Source organism: Aphelocoma coerulescens (genome assembly GCF_041296385.1).
Source record: "Aphelocoma coerulescens isolate FSJ_1873_10779 chromosome Z unlocalized genomic scaffold, UR_Acoe_1.0 ChrZ, whole genome shotgun sequence".
Lineage (NCBI taxonomy): Eukaryota > Metazoa > Chordata > Aves > Passeriformes > Corvidae > Aphelocoma > Aphelocoma coerulescens.
Window position 1 is genome coordinate 3038568 of NW_027184085.1, and position 17915 is coordinate 3056482.

General features: G+C 43.3%; 1 protein-coding gene across 1 annotated transcript in view; it reads left to right on the forward strand.

The window, feature by feature from the left end:
* Nucleotides 1-17915, forward strand: part of LOXHD1 (lipoxygenase homology PLAT domains 1) — a 165085-nt gene that overhangs the window by 89810 nt on the left and 57360 nt on the right. Inside the window, exons 19-26 of the mRNA XM_069001530.1 lie at nt 1703-2000; nt 2525-2679; nt 4044-4177; nt 5077-5225; nt 6528-6632; nt 7355-7483; nt 12761-12942; nt 17137-17253. Coding sequence (XP_068857631.1) covers nt 1703-2000; nt 2525-2679; nt 4044-4177; nt 5077-5225; nt 6528-6632; nt 7355-7483; nt 12761-12942; nt 17137-17253 — 1269 coding nt within the window. The remainder of the gene's footprint in view (nt 1-1702; nt 2001-2524; nt 2680-4043; nt 4178-5076; nt 5226-6527; nt 6633-7354; nt 7484-12760; nt 12943-17136; nt 17254-17915) is intronic.

A 17915-nucleotide genomic window follows, 5' to 3' on the forward strand; every position in this document is an offset into this window, starting at 1 on the left:
CTGTCACATGTGCTCACAGTACAAGGCTTGGCACAGCAGTGCCTTATGAATTTGCAGTCCCACAGAGGCTGGATCCATCTCAGCACAGTTAAGCTTGAAGGTAATTGCTGAAGCTCCCCTGAATCATCAAGACCAGGATATCCTTCCTGCTGTCAGTGGCCAAATGGAGGTGCCTTTATCCCCAGCTTTACCAGTTTTGTAATGCATATTTTTGAGATCATTTCACCTCCTCCTGCCTCATTTTCTTGCTTTACTGAATGGAGTTACTGATGTTTATCCATTTTTAATGAGTTTTGGGGGATTTGAAATGACTAGTACCTTATAAATGTTTGCTTTTTAAAAACCCTCTATAATTTTAAGATTAGGTTTCTCCAATTTTAAAGGAAATAAGCTTTATAAAATTTATGAGTAAGAGCTATTAGCCAATATCAGATTTATAATAAAGCCATATGTACAGTGTTCTGTTTACATAGCTGTGCTTATATCCTCTCCCTGATATTTATTGCCAGATTTGAAAATTATGCCCATTTCTGTGATTTTTTATAAGCACACAAGGCAGAAGCTCTGGAGCATTAATAAACAGATCCTCTATCTCTTTCACTATATGAATATTTACAAAAAGACACGGGCAAAAATAAGATTCTGTGAGCTACATGATAATAGGAAATGCCATCAGTCATGGACAAGGCATGCAGGATGATTACAGCAAATCTAAGGGTAAAGCCGTGTAAGGAAAGATACATTCTTTATGTCAGGACAGTGGGATCAATTTCAGTTTTCTGATAAGCATCTTGTGTGCAACTGATTTTGTTTTAATCTACAAAACGCTTCTAAACTAAAACCTTACATGCCAGGTTCCAGATTTCAGCCTAAAGCATGTGTTTGCGAGTTTTATAATATAAACACTGCATAACAGCATAAGCAATCATCAAGAACAAGTCATGGGTTGTTGAAGGATCATGTGGAGTAAAATCTTCTATCCAACTTCATTACGTAGTAATCTGGACAGATAATCTAAACCAAGAAGGTATTTGTCTGCTGTGCTGACTAGAGGGATGTAAATCCTCTTACTGATCAGCCTTCTGCCACTGAAGCACTGTAACCACTAATGATTGCATCCTCTCTGCACATCAGCAGAGTGAGAAAATACTTCTCTAATTTTCCAGTTGAGAAGGAAGGAGAAGGCCCCTCCAAAACCATGGGCTGAGACAGAGATCAGGTTATATGAGTTAACTGCCTTTTCACTGCACCATTATTGCTTCTTGCTGGGTTCATATCCTGTGCTGAGTATGAAAGGCATCTTATTATTAATTTTCAAGATACCTCATGCACTGAGAATCTATAAAAACCTGGTGTGGTATTATCATATCATATTATCTTTAGTGACGACACAGAGACAATACAGGTAAGGAGAGGAGTGAGGAAGTAGGGAGCCAAATAAATACAGATTTAGATCCTCTCCTCACCATGGCTGCTCTGAATGTCTTCAGCTCAGTGCATTCCGATGAGATTTGGTAATGGAAAGTATGAAATAGTAAAGCAGAAAGGAAAAAATAAAGGTAAACTTGCATTAAGAAATTGTTCTCATCCTTGCTTAGATATTTTGTGTGATAGAGGTGGTGCTCCTCATTTTTAAGAATGCGCTTTATGAAATTAAGGTTGTCTTCTATCCCCCTGGGTGCTGACTTTCCCTTGGTGGCAGAGAGAGGCTGCAGATGTTGGCAAGATTTATAAGATTCGGATAGGCCACGACGGGACAGGCATTGGGGATGGCTGGTTCCTGGAAAGCGTCACATTGAAGCGCCTGTCTGGGAAAGCGAAGGAGTCTGACAAAAAGAAGAAGAAGAAAAAGAAGTCTGATGAGGAGGAAGAGGAAGACACCAAGGCAGAAGGAGGAATGGATGTCTACACCTTTGTGGCACATCGCTGGCTGGCTAAGGATGAAGGGGATAAGGAGCTCGTGGTGGAGCTGGTGCCTGATGGAGAATCTGACCTGGAGGGTAAATACCAGAGGGGAACACGTGTGTGTATGTGTGTCTCCTGCCTCGGCACGAAGGATGATAAGCACACTGCACTGCTTGGCAGGACCATTTATCCCCCACAACCACCCCCTCGCCCCAGGCATGGACTGTATCTTACCCCATGCTGTGGTGGATCAAGCTAGGGAGGAAGAGGATGGCGGGTAAACTAAGGCAGAACATAGAGGGGACAGCCTGAAATCAGAATACCCTAAAGGACTTCTATAGGGTTCACCAAAGGTCATCTGGGGCACTTGGATCAAGAGTCCCAGAGGTTACCACTGTGGCTGAGAGTTTAGCAAGATGTAACTGTTGTTGTGGCCAAGGAGATGGGCTGGAGGAAGACAGATTTCCTCATGTTTTAAGATAGATGCCAACAAACTCCAGGCAAACTCTTTCTGTGCTGGCATTTCAGGGGTTACACACTTTCACAGTGAGACACAGATTCGATGAAACACGGCCAGTTCTGGGGTCCCTCTGACCTGCCTTTGCAATTTCACTTGCAGAAAATACCTATGAAGTCCACGTTCTCACTGGGACTGTGTGGGGGGCTGGGACGGATGCTAATGTCTTCTTGAGCATCTATGGCATGGAAAGAGGAGACACGGGTGAGCGCCAGCTGAAAAGGTCAAATAACCTCAACAAGTTTGAGAAAGGACAGGTAATGCATGAACTCCACTCACTCAAGCGAGAAGAAGGCTGGCAGGGTTCTCTCGGTTGACTTGCTGGCCATTCAATACAGTCTCCTCTCACTTCTTTCAAACGTGTTTTACTTCTGAAATATATTATATTAAGCAAAATACCTCGAAACATTTTCCGGGGGAGATTCATTTGAATAATAAGCTGAACAACAATTCTGTGTTGGAATCACCTTCTGCATCTACTTCCTGTAAACATTCTGGTAGTAATGCTTCTTTTCAGGAATACTTAAAACTTACAAACTTTAAATTAATATTGGAGAGTATTTGTGGGGCAGTTCAAGTATGTACATATTTAGATGCAAATACTATTCTAAATGTTCTAGCCAACCAGCCAGGGAATAAAAGCAGTATTACACAGTGTGCTGTAATTACATTATAATCCAATCCAATTAAAGATCATTTCTTGTATGTTGAGTATTTGCTATAAAAACCTTATGAACAATTAACAAGCTACTGTTATAGCCAGGAGTCTTCCAAGGAATAATTTTGAAGAGCAAAAAATTATAGAAGCAAAAAGCAGCTGTGGAAAACTTGCAACCACAAAAAAAAAAGAGCCTAAGGTTGTTAAATAAGCTGTTAGCTGTGATTTATGAGCTTGGCACTGGTGAAACTGCAACCTGCACACGGTTCTTCATTCAGTGGGAAGAGCTCCAAGCTGCAAATGTAATGCTCCTTACTCTTGGGAGTACAAACCCAAAGTCTACCAACATATTAATCACATTAAGATGTTTAAACTGTTATGATAACAAGGGCCATCCTGTCACACTAACACAGTTAATAAATTATCTTCTTGGTTGTGGTAAATGACAAAAGGAAGAAATTCTGAAATATTTGAAATAAAGCATATGGGCTGTATTTTGGGGCTGTCCCATGCAGAGCCGAGTTGGACTCCGTGATTCTTGTGGATCCCTTCCAACTCTGGATATTCTAAGATTCCACATAGAGGTGCGCAGGAGAATTTCCATGGAGTCAACATGTTTTTGTCCAGTTCCAGATTCAGTCTGTGGGAAAATACTAAGCCTGAAAGGAATGATATCTAGCAGAGAGAAGTTAAACTATAAGAACCTGAAACTGGGATGAGGTAAAGAAAGGAGTGGAGGGGTAGGCAGCTCCAAGGCTATTACTGCCTTGTAGGAGACAAACATGAGTGTTAATGGGAGACCTCACAACTCTGTCGCTATTTTTGTACACCCACACAAAGAGTACAAAGAGAACCTACAAATAGCTATTTTTTAATGAGGAAAAAGATTACCCTTGGCCATTTACTGCATTTCTTCCCTTCTTTCTTGGAAACACAGTCATTTGCCTCTTGCCTCCTGTGCAGGTAGACGTGTTCACCATCAAAGCCATTGACCTGGGAGAGTTGAAGAAGCTGCGAATCCGCCACGATAATTCTGGTTCTAGGCCCAGCTGGTTCCTGGAGAGGGTGGAGATTATTGACCTGAAAGAGAACACCACGTAAGGAGCCTGTTGCACCCTTTTCATGTGGTCAGAAAAGGGGCCACGTTCTCAGGAGCCTGCAGAGGCGTGGGGAGGCAGAGGAGATGCAGAAGGGCATCATGCAGCTCCTCACCAGTTTACAGGGAACGGCATCCTTTGGGAACCTTGTGGTCACTGTGCCATGATACAGAGTGTGGGGCCATTCTGGGGTACCTGTGGGGGGGGGGGTTGCAGTCCCAGCACTTTTGTGACTTGGGAATCAGCAGTGTTTGAAAGGGAACCTCAGCTTTTTTCTGTTTCTCCTGGGAGGGACTCATCTCTCCCTCCTGGAGCAGAGGCTGCACTCAAGTATTTCCTTTCTAGGCCCCACTTTGGAAGACTCTGAGCTCACGTTTTGTTTGTCTTTTGTGCTTAATGTAAATGTCTGGGCCAAAAGAAAATTCTGACCTAAGCAAACTCTCGTGATTTCCATAGGCAGCTGGATCTAAACCTGAAATACAAGCTTGCCTTTGAGCTGGAACATGCTGGAAATCACATGCTTAAAAGTTGCACAATGCTCTGATGGATGGGACCACTCATAAGAACAAGATGGGTCTAGTCTTCATAAACATAAAATTCCTGGGAGACTGGAGGTTCCTTCAAGTTACTAAACTTTTTCTGGGAGCAAAATTAAAATGAATCAATCATGTGGGGCTGGCAGCCCAGAAACAGCGCTTTGTAGTATGTGCTCCCTAACCTATTTATGGATTTAGTTCCCAAAAACACCAGATCTCAAGGATGAAAACAGATGTATTGCTCAGCTTTGAGTAATCTTGTTGTTTTATTTTTTTCTTCAAGTAGCCTCTGATCTGTGCTTGTTTATGTTATTAAAGCCTGTGAAGCCTGTGTAAGTGTTGGGTGCTGCTGTCATTTTGTAGGTATTATTTTCCATGCCAGAGGTGGTTGGCAGTCGAGGAAGACGACGGTCAGATTGCCAGGGAGCTGGTCCCAGTGGATGAAGCATTTGTAAAGAAAGATTCGGAAAATGACGGCCAGTCTCCTGCAACTTTGGGCCTGGAACAGAAAGGTGGAATATATATGTTGGCCTTGTACTTCTTCCAGTGTGGGGTTGGAAAGGAACCAAGTTGTTAGTGCTGTTGAGGGCATTAGCAGTTATCAGTAGCAGTTTCTCACTGAGTTGTGAGTAACTTTGCCCCAAAATGAAAATTTCAGATCTGAGTGAAGTGTCAAGTGTGTGTCAGACTTGAGGAGTGGACCTTCCTCATTTTTAGTCGATTTAATCATCTTGCAAGGTTGGACCCAAAGTGACAAAGTTAGGAAGATGGGTAACGTGTTCAGTCATCATTTTTGAACTGAAATGTATATTGGTGGCTAATATCTAAGGAATAAATCTCATTCACTTCCCATCATGGACTGTAATGGCTAAACGTTCCAACATGAAACTGAGCAGAGAGAAAACACACCCAGAGAAAGGCAAGGGACCTAAATTTTCTCACTTTACATCTTGATGCTTGTGTCCTCCAAAATAGCTTTGCCTCACTTGTAAATAATTTTGCATGGTAACCACAGAGCAGAGACACACTCCTTGGTCCAATACTGCAAGGTGCTGAGTGCCCAACACTTCCGCTGGTTTCACAGCCAGTGAAAGGTTTTAAACTCTCCCCTATTTCCCCCTCAGATGCTTTTAAATATATGAATAATTCCTGAAAGCTGTGTAATCAAAAAAACTCCACAAAGTGTTTATCCCTTTGGTTCAGAAGGATGTGCTGGTTGACCAGCATCTTGGAAAGATATGTCTAACTAGGGAGGAAATATTCCATTTTGGAAATCTTGAGGTTACAGCAGCTTACCATATTAGACTTTTCCACCTTTTTTATGAGTTTACTGCACTTTCTAGACCATGGTGCAGTAGAAACCTCCCTACTGATGCTGTTCTGAAAGGCCTGTTTGTGAATATGAACTGTATATGTCAGCGTACACAACTTCTGGTATGTGTTATATGCACATATATTATTTGATGCTAATGAAATAAAGGGGGGGGCATGCAGATTTTTTTAAATGAAATATTCTAGTCAGAGGCAGCTTTGAGGAGGGTTAGAGGTTCCCAGGAAGCAAATGGGAAGGCTTCAGCACACTTCTTATCTGTAGATATGCAGGCAATATGCTGAGTGACTGGAGCAGTAGAAGATTCTGGAATCAGATAGCCCAGCTCACCTCAAGGGCTACCACAGCATAGGACAGGAATTAGAGATTACAGCATGGCTGTGATCAGTCAAAACAAAACTCAGACCAAGCACACATTTATGTAAGGAAAAGTAAACTCCTGGTCAGACTTTACACTCTAAAATTAAGATATTTTATCTGGCAGCTAAATCAACAACATACACAGTGAAAGTGAAAACTGGGGACAAGAAGAATGCTGGGACGGATGCCAATGTCTTCATCACACTCTATGGAAGTAAAGACGATACAGGTATGGCTTCAAATGATGGAAAAGGACAACAACTCCCTGTTTGATACCTGAAAAGACAGGTCATGGTTTCTTTTAATTTCCTCAATACCCATTTCTCACTCCTTTTAATGCAACTTCATGTTCTCGCAGTCGGTCCACACATCTTGGTAACTTGGAGCATGGCACCAGCTGCTGTAAATCACTGCCAAACTTTGCGATGCTGATTTGCACCAGCTGCTGGTCTAAAGGTTTTAATTTCAATTATAGAAACAGCACAGTTGACTGGGACTACATTATTGAGTAGTGAATACAGTGCATGATTTGCTTTCCTCAGCAGTGAATCAGCATGCTCCTGAAACCCAACCCTCCTCTGCCTCTTTGAGTGACCCAGAAGTATTTAATCAGCTGATGACTAAATCCTCTTGGAAGCAGCTGAGACGTGTGTGCAGTGTCTGGGATGCCTGTGAGAGTGACAGGGAACTGATGGGTAGCACCGATTTCTTTAGCTGCGAGCACAGCACAACAATATCGTCCCCGTTGCACTGCCAGAGGATCATTCCAGGGAGGAATTCTGTATATTTTGGGTGTTGATACAGACTTGGGCTCAGAGGGAGGGACAAAGCTCAGATCTTGAGATGAAAAGCCAACTTTTGCATTTTAGCCACTTCCCTCGTTCCACTGTTGACATTCCCAGAGGATTTGTTTCACATGCTGAACAATGTCCTTTTGCATCGCCACAACAGGGATAGTCAGCCTAAAGGCCTCAAAGATTAACAAGAACAAATTTGAGCGTGGGAAGGTAGATGAGTTTACAGTGGAGTCTGTGGATATTGGAGACCTGAAAAAAATCAAGATAGGCCATGACAATACAGGTAAGATCATCTGCTTTGTAATGCAGTGTTTCTAGTGCACTGGGGGCATTGCTGTATAAAATAACCTGCCTCCAAGACCCCAAACGTAATTTACCTTTTGGTGACATATCCTTGCTGTCACTTTGGCTGTTGCTGCTACTGTCTTTGCTGCTAACTCAATTCCCATGTGACATTACGAGCCCAGTGGTGCCAGCTTGCAGGAAGCTTTGCACCCTCTCCCTCTACAAGAGTCTCTACAGTTCTACAGCCACATCTTTAGAGAGTTGTCACAGATATCACCAAACCCTGTATTTGTTTTTATTGCATGGCACCCACAGACTTGCCTCATTTCTTTATTAAGTTTTTGGTGATGTTTTGGCTGCTTTTTAGGCAGAATTCTGTGTATCTGCTACAAACAAGGGAGGCAGTGCAGATATACATGGATCTCTTCCCCTGTGGGGCATTAAGGGATAGGTTTGTTGATAACTGCTCTGTATTATTACAGAGGCCAACTGATAAAAGCGATGCAGTAATTGGCATTTCCACGCACACATCTTTAGCCTGACACTTATAGAATTATAAAGCTTTTTAGCTCAATCCTGGGCAATTGCATCCAATGATCTTTATGTCATATATTCTATATTCCCTTTGGCAAAAGACAGAAAGATTTATTTCTCAGAGGTCTGGCATGCAGTGATTCATTTGCTGTTGTCTGTAAAGGCTTCGTGGGTTATTCACTGTTATCTCTCCACCACAGGTAATTCAACTGGCTGGTTTCTGGAATGGGTGGAGATTGATGCCCCATCCCTGGGACAGTGCCTCAAATTCCCTTGTGGCCGCTGGCTGGATAAATCAGAGGATGATGGAGCCATTGAGAGAATTATCTTCCCTGCAGAACTGCAGACAGTAGAGTACATCCCATGTGAGCAGAATGCCATTTCCCCAGGATACACCCATCATTACAGAAGATAAAATCTCACTATTTCATGCTGTTTTATAGATTTCTCCTGTCCCTTGAACTGGCTTTGGAAAATTTATAAGTAGATCACATGCCAGCTATTCCAATTACTACCAGAAGGTTCCTCTGGGTGCTCTAGATTAACATTTCCTGCATTTGCCAAATCAGAGAATCATTAGAAGTCATGTGGCTGGGGATGATTGTCTTTTTCTTCCTATTTCCCCATCCTCTCCAAGTCCTCTGCTCATTCCAAGCTGTCTTCCTCGTCTCCAGTTTCCCTTTGATCTTGTTCCATTTGAATATTGCCATTTCTGTTGTCAAAGCAGACAGTCTGGTCTTGCTTCCAAGTGTTAGTTCTTCCAGTGCCTTTGGCATTGCACACCCATCTCTTGCTGAAAGACCCTCTTCCAGAGTTTCTTTATTGTGGTTCTTTTCTAAAAGTGTTGTACCAGTCTGCCTCTTTTAGTGTTCTCCAATTTTTCCTTACTCTTCACTCCCCTCTGAATTAATGTTTTGGGTAAACATTACCCCAACTTAGCTCTGACTTAGTTCTGACTACAAGTTTAAAATTTTCAAGTCTGCAATAGCAACTCAAACTCTTCAGTTCTGGCAGCTTCTTTTCCTGTTGCAGGATACTGAGGATCAGATAACATGGTTTTCTTGAAATAAATGAAATATTTTTCTTATTTTGTAGCCCTCTCCCTTTTCATGCTCCCCTCTCTTAAGTGTCTTTGACTGTGTGCAGAGTACAGGCTCATAGACTTTATTTGGCTTGTCCCTCTCTGATCTGCTTCATTTCAAGTGGTTGATAAATTCTGCCCACCATTAGGGTACTGCCAGAACCACCTCTTCCTTACATTGGGTTGGATGCCACAATGATGAGGGATGAGGTCTGACACCTGGGAGTTGATTTCCTGACAGGTTCTTCCTTGGTCATTCATAAGAAGAGATAAAAAATTTCACACAAAAGCTGTATCCCCTCTCACCTTATCCCCAGTGTGTGCATAAAAGGTATCAAAAGCCTTACTGTCTGCAGTTCCTTATTTAGATATCAAAATTTAGAGCTGCCCAAACTCCCTTTTTCTGCCATGGTTTCCATCTTCACAAGTAGTTGTGGGAATAACCACACAGAAGACCACTGGATGTTTTGCCTCCTTCTTTTTTACTGTGGGCACAGTGGTTCATGTTAAAGGTCCCTCCCACATCCAGATCCCTGTATCCTGCAGTCTCTAAGCTGAAATAATTTCTTCTCTGAGGATCTGCCACTGTCATGTCTTTGTGCTTCACCCATTCTTTGACTAAGGTATTTTTATTTCTCACAACTTTCTTTACCCGAACTATCTGGAGCAGAAGAAAGGATTCACTTTGCTCCCTTATGTGCTTTTGTCAGTCAAATAGAAGAAATAGTAGTAGGTTCACAGAAGTGAAAGGGACCTTAAAGCCCATCCCGTCCCACCCCCTGCCATGGGCAGGGACACCTTCCACTGTCCCAGGCTGCTCCAAGCCACATCCAGCCTGGCCTTGGACACTGCCAGGGATCCAGGGGCAGCCACAGCTGCTCTGGGCACCCTGTGCCAGGGCCTGCCCACCCTCACAGCCAAGAATTCCTTCCCAATATCCCATCTGTCCCTGTCTTCTTGCAGGGGGAAGCTGTTCCCTGTGTCCTGTCCCTCCATGTCTCATCCCAAGTCCCTCTGCAGCTCTCCTGGAGCCCCTTCAGGCAGAGCCAGGGGCTCTGAGGTCTCCCTGGAACCTTTTCTAGGGGAGCACCCCCCAGCTCTCCCAGCCTGTGCCCAGAGTAGAGATGCTACACCCCTTGCAGGATTTTTTGGCTTCCTCTGGACTCACTCCAGCAACTCCATGTCCTCTTTAAGTTGGGGATCCCAGAGCTGGATGCAGTATTCCATGTCTTTGTGTCTGATAACATAAATTGAGTAATAGGTGCAGTGATACCTTTTATAGGAGTGAATACAACCCAGAGGCTCAGTACATGCTTCTCATCTCTTTTTTCCATGTTATCCCAATCAATATATATTTTGATGCAGATGTTGACTGTATAATTTATTAATACCTCTGAATATTTTAGTGTTGTAGGAGTTTCTGGCATGTTGTGCCTTTGAGTACATAGCTCGTGTTAACCTGATTTTTGTCAGCAGTCCACACCTAGCCTTTGGAAGCAGTCAGGCCTCTCTGGCAAAGAGTTTGCACCGGGCCCGCTGTCAGCTTAGGGTTTTTCACCATTTGAACCATCCCCACTGTGCTGTTTACTACATTCTGGTTTCCTAACAATTAACCTGTGCATTTCAGTTTGCCAGGGGTAACTAAACCAGCTTGATTTGTTTTATGATGACTTGTGCCAGAACTGTTTCACGATGAAAACATGTCATCCACAGTCCAATTAAAATCATCCCTGTGGGGATACAGCTTTAAAAGTGCCATGTAAATGAAATGGGCGTCTGACAGCTGAAAGTTGTGCTGCTGGTGACCTTGTTAGGGCACTGCTCTGCTGATTCAGTTCTAAGCTGATGTTAATATTCAAGCAACAAGAGCAAGTGCTACGGCCTTCAGCAGAGAGGATAATTTTTAATTCATAATGCATAGTGTGTGATTTTTGGTCTCCAGGATGTTTTCCCCCCTCTTCTTACATTCTGGAGAAACTACTCCAGTTTACTTGCAGCACAGCAGAGCAGATTTCACTGGGTTGGGCAGAAAGAATATTGAGTACCTCCAGGCTGACTCTCTGTAGAAGAAAACTTCTTCATCTGTGTCCTCCTGAGAGATGTATTTAGAGAGCTTGAGCTTTTAATGAATGATTAGTCTCTTGTATGCATAGTCAGTTACTCCAATAGTAATAGAGAGGGTGCTGGGAGCCTTTTCCCTACCCGAACAGAGATGCTGAATCTGAAACACAGAGAGAACTGCTGTAATGCAAAGAGCAAAAATGACTGAAGTTGTGGCAGAGTAGGAGGGTGAGAATGACAAGCAGATGAGAAGATTGTAGTGAGGGATGGGAAAGGATGGAAGTTTTTTAGGGGTGGTAGGGAGCGGAATGGCCAGGGGCATATTGTGGCAGTGGCAGAATCCTGGTGGTGAAGGCTGTGCTTATCGGTTCCGACACTGAGGGATGGTGTCTTCCTGAGGCAGGAGAAGTCCCTGCATCTGTTCAGTGATGCCTAAGCCTTTACCCAGTGTTTCGATTTCAGAAAGGATTTAAAGGAGTTTGGGAGAGGATTCAGTTTGCCAGATGGCACACCTGACATCACATGTTCTCATTACAGTGGAGTGTCTGATCTGCCGTCATGGTTATTTGGTCATTCAGAGGTGGGATTTGGGGAGTGGTTCGGCCAACCTCCATGAAGATGCCTTAATTCCTTGACAGAGTGTTTCTTCAGACTGTGCTGACTTTCATGATTACATCTGGAGACGTACACACCTGTCTGATGTGCAGGCATCTGAACCCATGTTTCTTACTCTGTGAGCTAAGCACCATCTCACCTTGAAAACTGGGGATATATTCAGCAAATCCATAGCAGAGCCAGGAACAGAGCCCCTGTTCCCACATCCTGGGTCAGCCTTACTCCTGAGCAAGTCTGAGTCATACTCCAGCAGGACTCAGGACTGAAGAAGCTGTGAAGATAGAATAGAACAAAAGGAGGCATCCGTTTTTTGGGTCATGGGACATTCTGAAGAAACTACAGGAATAAGATAGGGGATTATTTATGGTCTTGATCATTACTGTTCTGCATTCACCATGGGTCTGGGTTGTAATTTAACCTGTTTGCCTCAGTGTTTCAGGGTGAGATGGTACTAAGTGAAAAATAGAACAGAGGAATTAATAACTTCCTTATGATGGATTTTTGTCATATGTTTAGTAATGGAAATATTAGGACTTTTTTATCAATAAGACTGTCTTGAATATTTTTCACTGCCACCAGTTGTCTCAACTTCATCCATCTTCCTAACTGCTCAAAAATTTGTGAATTCATATTTTGCTTTGACTGAGTTGATGAAGTAAATCTTGTTTCAGTAACTTTGGATGGCAGGTATACTGAGTGTCGCATGATTAACCTAAAATCTCATTACATGAACACAGATCAAGGCCAATTTGCCTTATAAAGGAAAGGAACTTCCTTATTGAAGGAAATTCCTTTGGATTCTCATAGGACTGACCAACCCAATAATTTAACTGACCACAAGTGTGTGATTCCTACTCTCTCCTCTTCCACTATTGAGATTTATAATTAATTTTTTGTTTCATTAATTTTTTTCTTAGGAGCATTGCTATGCTGCCTACTAACTCCTTTTGGCTTGTTTCTGTTTTCTGCCATTTCCTAAACCAGTTGTTCCTTACGAGATCACGGTGTATACCAGTGATATTTTTGGAGCTGGCACAGATGCAGATGTCTTCATTGTTCTTTATGGAAGTGATGGGATTTGCACTCAGCAAAAATCCCTGTGCCTCAACAAGAGAGAGCAAAGGATGTATTTTGAAAGGAATTCAGTGAATCAGTTCATTGTGGAGGTAAGACTGAAGCATGGGGAGCATTGGGGAGCATGCAATGACAAGGAACAGACTCCCTCAGTACTCTGTGTTCTTGTACTGTAAAACCACCAGATTTATCTAACCAAGAGGAAGTGCTATAATGCCTGAGATGAGTCTCTCAAAGATGTGGGAGGTCACAAAGTGTAGCTGGCCCTTTACCAAATGAGGAAGGTCATGTCAGCTCCTGCCCCTCCTTCCTTCTCACCTCCACTGGCATGAGGATGTTTTTTCAGGCTTGGGAGGGGCCAGAGGTTGTTTCCAGAATGACAATGAGAGTGGAAATCTTGACCAGGATGTGTCACCACTGCTCTGCTCCTCACTGGCCTCAACCACCCCAGTCACCACTGCTCTGCTCTGGGCTGGGGTGGCCTCACCTCGAGTGCTGAGGGCACTTTTGGGTGCCACAATATAAAAAAGACATTAAGATGTTAGAGAGTGTCCAAAGGAAGCCACAAGGATGGTGAAGGGCCTTGAGGGGAAGCCATGTGTGGAGAAGCTGAGGGCGCTTACTCTGCTCAGCTGGAGAAGAGGGGAGCTGGAGACTGAGGGGAGCCCTCGTTGCAGTCACAACTTCCTCGTGAGCGGAAGAGGAGGGGCAGACACTGATCTTTTCACTCCCATGAGCAGACAGGACTTGAGGAAACAGCATGGAGGGGAGGTTTAAGTTGTATATTGGGGAAAGGCTCTTCCCCCAGAGGGTGCTGGGCACTGCCCAGGCTCCCCAGGGAATGGGCACGGCCTCAAGGCTGCCAGAGCTCCAGGAGGGTTTGGACAACACTTCCAGGGATGCACAGGGTGGGATTGTTGGGGTGTCTGTACAGGGCCACGAGCTGGGCTCCATGATCCTTGTGGGTCCCTTCCAACTCAGAATATTCTGTCATTCTGTTATTCTCTTGCAGTTTGCAATACTTAGAAGCATAATGCTTTTTCTTCTTCAGACAGAGAAACCATTCCTGTCTACTGAAACTACTTTCCTGTAGACAATGTAATTTTTGAATACCTGGGCCTAACTTTTTGAAAGACCTTACTGAGTATTTCCTGAAGCCTTTGCACAACTGTATGCAAATAGTAAACCAGTGCACATCAAAGAGTGAGCTCATTTACATCCACAGTGTTAAGCAATTCCTATTCATAGTATATTTTTATTGCTGAAAATTTGTGAGAGGCAAAAAATACCAGCAGACCTGCTCTGGCTTTTCCTGTTGATGCTGCTTCATGCCCTTACTTTCCTCTTCTGGCTGCAACACCAACACTGACTTCACAGAGCATCTTACAACTTCTCTCTGTTTTGAGTTTTGTTTGTTTTTGTAATTGAAGGGAAATTTTAAACCAATTTTTTTTACAAGTTAAAATACTTGCAGCCCACATTGTTATTACATGTCATGAATCATAAAATAAATCCCCTGTGTGATTCCTTTAAAACAAAGAATAAGACTTATTTTGGTGGAGTTTCCACACAATTTTTCATAATAGAGGTTGCATTAATCCACAGGTATAAATCTTACACAGAGTGTTCTGGTTAAGTCTTTATTGCGTAAGATTTATTTCAATTTTGGTGGAATCTAAAACATCAGTACTTTTCTTAGATTAAGTGAGAGAAAATGTGGTGTGTTCTACAGATTTATAACATCATATTAACCTGTCCCCAAACTTCATTCTCACTTCAGCAGTTCCTCTTTCTCCAGGAGATGGGAACAAAGCAAAATATATTTTTCTTTCACCTGCTTGTGTAGAGCCATAATTTGGAGTTCAACAGACCTTAAAAACTATTTGGGAGGTTTCAGAAAACACAAACTGGGAATTGTCTGTTTGCTTTGTGGTTTTACCTGCCTCTATCATTTTGTATTTTGCAAAAGAGGCACAAAGGATTAGAGACTGCTCTTAGCTGTGCTTCCAAGTGATGATTTGCTGGAGATGCCTACAGCAGGTTAAAGCCCTCTTCTTCTTTAACATGGATCTTGACTGCTCAAGCATCATTTTATTGCTAAGTATTGACTAGAAGTCTCATTGAAAGATGAGTATTTGGACAGGACAAAAGAGGAAAAATAATTTTTCCCTAATGTATACTTGTGTGCACGTGTGTGAGTTTTAGAAATGAGTTTGGATCGTTTAATTATTTTGCAGTGTAACTTATGCTGCCTAAAGTCGGAGCCAGGCTGATGGAGTTAAACCCAGTTTGTTCATTGTGGGTTCCTTGGGTAGTGCAGCCTTACTGACTTATGGTGCCTTCTAAAACTACTGCTGCTTTTGCTTCTGTATGGGACCCTTCTGTCAACTGGGGAGAGAAGGGAGTAGTCTACAGTGATGCAAATTGACATGCTCATTTTTCTCCTTTTTTGCAAGAAAATAAGACTCTAAGGCCCCAAGAACAGAAGGACAGCTCAGTGTTCTACATGCAAAGGTTTGAAGCCATACTTGGGTTTTTGAAGGCTAGCCGTACAGAAGTTTGCACTGGAATAACCAAAAACTAATACTTAGCAGCAAATTTCAATTTTTCCTGTTCAAGCCTTTGAAAGGGAAGTGAATTAAACGTAACGAACTAGTAACAAATTACTCAAATAATAAGATGAGGCATAAAAAACTCAGTAGCAACTTCATAAGATAGTCATCCTGTTGACTTTCTCAGAATGGCATTGGGATTCTGTGGCAGAACAGGAGAGATAATATAAAATGCCAGGCTGTTTGTAAAGTACTTTGACCTCAGAGTTATTATTCCAGCATTAAGAGAGTGTACACAAGTGTTTAAAAAGGAAAGGGATACAAAAAGAGCAATTTAAGATGCAGCTGCATTGCAATTTCATAGAATCACAGAATCAATTAGGTTGGGAAACACCTCTGAGGTCATCAAGTCCAGCCTGTGACCAATTGCCACCTTGTCACAAGACTAGAGCACTGAGTGCCATGTCCAGTTGTTCCTTGAATACCTCCAGGGACAGTGGCTATACCACCTCCCTGGGCATCCCATTTCAGTGTCTAATCATCTTTTCTGTGAAGAATTTCTTCCTAATGTACAAGTTAAACTACCCTGGCCCAGCCTGGGGCTGTTCCCTCTCCTCCTGTCCCTGTTCCCTGGGAGCAGAGCCCGACCCCCCCGGCTGCCCCCTCCTGTCAGGGACTTGTGCAGAGCCACAAGGTCCCCCCTGAGCCTCCTTTGCTCCAGCCTGAGCCCCTTTCCCAGCTCCCTCAGCCGCTCCTGGGGCTCCAGCCCCTTCCCAGCTCCGTTCCCTTCCCTGGACACGCTCCAGCCCCTCAATGTTCTTGAACTGACGGATCCAGAATTAGACACAGCACTCAAGGAGCTGCCTCACCAGTGCCAAGTACAGGGGAAATTTCCAAACAATTGCCTTCATTTTCACTCATGCAGAGGAGCCTGAGATGCAAGATTGCTGCTGTGCAACCAGACCTGTCCCATATGGTGTCACTCAATTTGTGCAGAGCAAGGTTCTCTCCATTTTGGAGCAGAAGTACAGGGAAAGCTTTTAGCTAAAATGCAGATTAGGGCATAGCTCCAGAGGAGGCCACAGAGATCCTCCAAGGGCTGGAGCCCCTCTGCTCTGGAACCAGTCTGGGAGAGCTGAGGATGTTCAGCTGGACAAGAGAAGGCTCCAGGGAGAGCTCAGAGCCCCTGGCAGGGCCTAAAGGGGGCTGAAAGTAAAGAGAGTGAGGGATTTTTTTATATAGGCAGATAGTGACAGAAAAAAACCAGTGGTTTTAAACTGCCAGAGGGCAGGGTTAGATGGGATATTGGGAAAGAATTCTTGACTGTGAGGGTGGTGAGGCCCTGGCACAGGTTTTCCAGAGAAGCTGTGGCTGCCCCATCCCTGGAAGTATTCAAGGACAGGGCTTGGAGCAACGTGGGATAGTGGAAGGTGTCCCTGCCCATGGCTGGAGGGCAGAACTGGATGATCTTTATGGTCCCTTTGAATAAAAAGTATTCTAGGATTTTATTTTATGATTCTATAATTGACATCAGCACTAATATTTTCTCCCCTGGGACTTCAAACAGCTTGGCAAAATATGAAATAATCTAAAGAAGTGGTGTCTCAAAAGTCACCAGTTGTTCTTGCCATAATATTTCACCTTTTTTCATGTTTTTGTTTCCTGTTTGTTTGGTTTGGGTGTTGCTTGGTGGTGTTTGTTTATTTGGTTTTTTTTTGTTTGTTTTTTCTGTAGCTGGAGGACATTGGTGACATTATTGAAAAGATTCGCATAGGTCACAATGGTGGAGGGCTGAACTCAGGGTGGCATTTGGACCGTGTGACGATTCGGAGGCTGCTGCCAAACGGGAAGGTAGGCTGAGAATCCCAGCACATCCCCACGAGCAGCCGCTTCCATCTCGCAGATTGCATCTTCTGTATACAAAGTGTGATTAACAGTGAAAAACGACTCCCTGAAGAGCAATGCACACTAAACGAACTTGCTGGAGCCTGGGGATCCGGGGACAACAAATGTGTGTTATCATGTTTTGTTCTTCAAATGTTGATGATAAGGCTCTGCAATAATTGCTTTTTTAAAGCTTCGTATTTTCGTGTGTAGTTCTGTTTTGAGGGATCGCAGGGAAGGAAGTGGAAAGTGGTTGCACCATTTAAAAAAAAAAACAACTATTGTTGCCAAACACCGACAAGAAACAATTTCATCAGTCCCTTAATTCTGGAAGAATAAATTCATAAATTCAAGGAGCCAGTACAGTTAAGACAAGTAAAATGCCTGTCAGTGCAACTCCCTGAATTGCGTTTAAAAAGTCAGGTTAGATGTTAGGATTTTTTGCTGTTCATGTGAACAAGATTAACACAGTACAGTCAGATTGGTGACCTTGACCTTGTCCATGTAAGAAAGTGTTCCTCAGCCCTGCTTTCAGATGCTGGCTATAGGAACAGGGATGAATCTGGCTATGGGGATGTTCCAAAGAAAATCACCTCTTCAAGGCTGATCCCTAATTGGAGCAGTAGCTG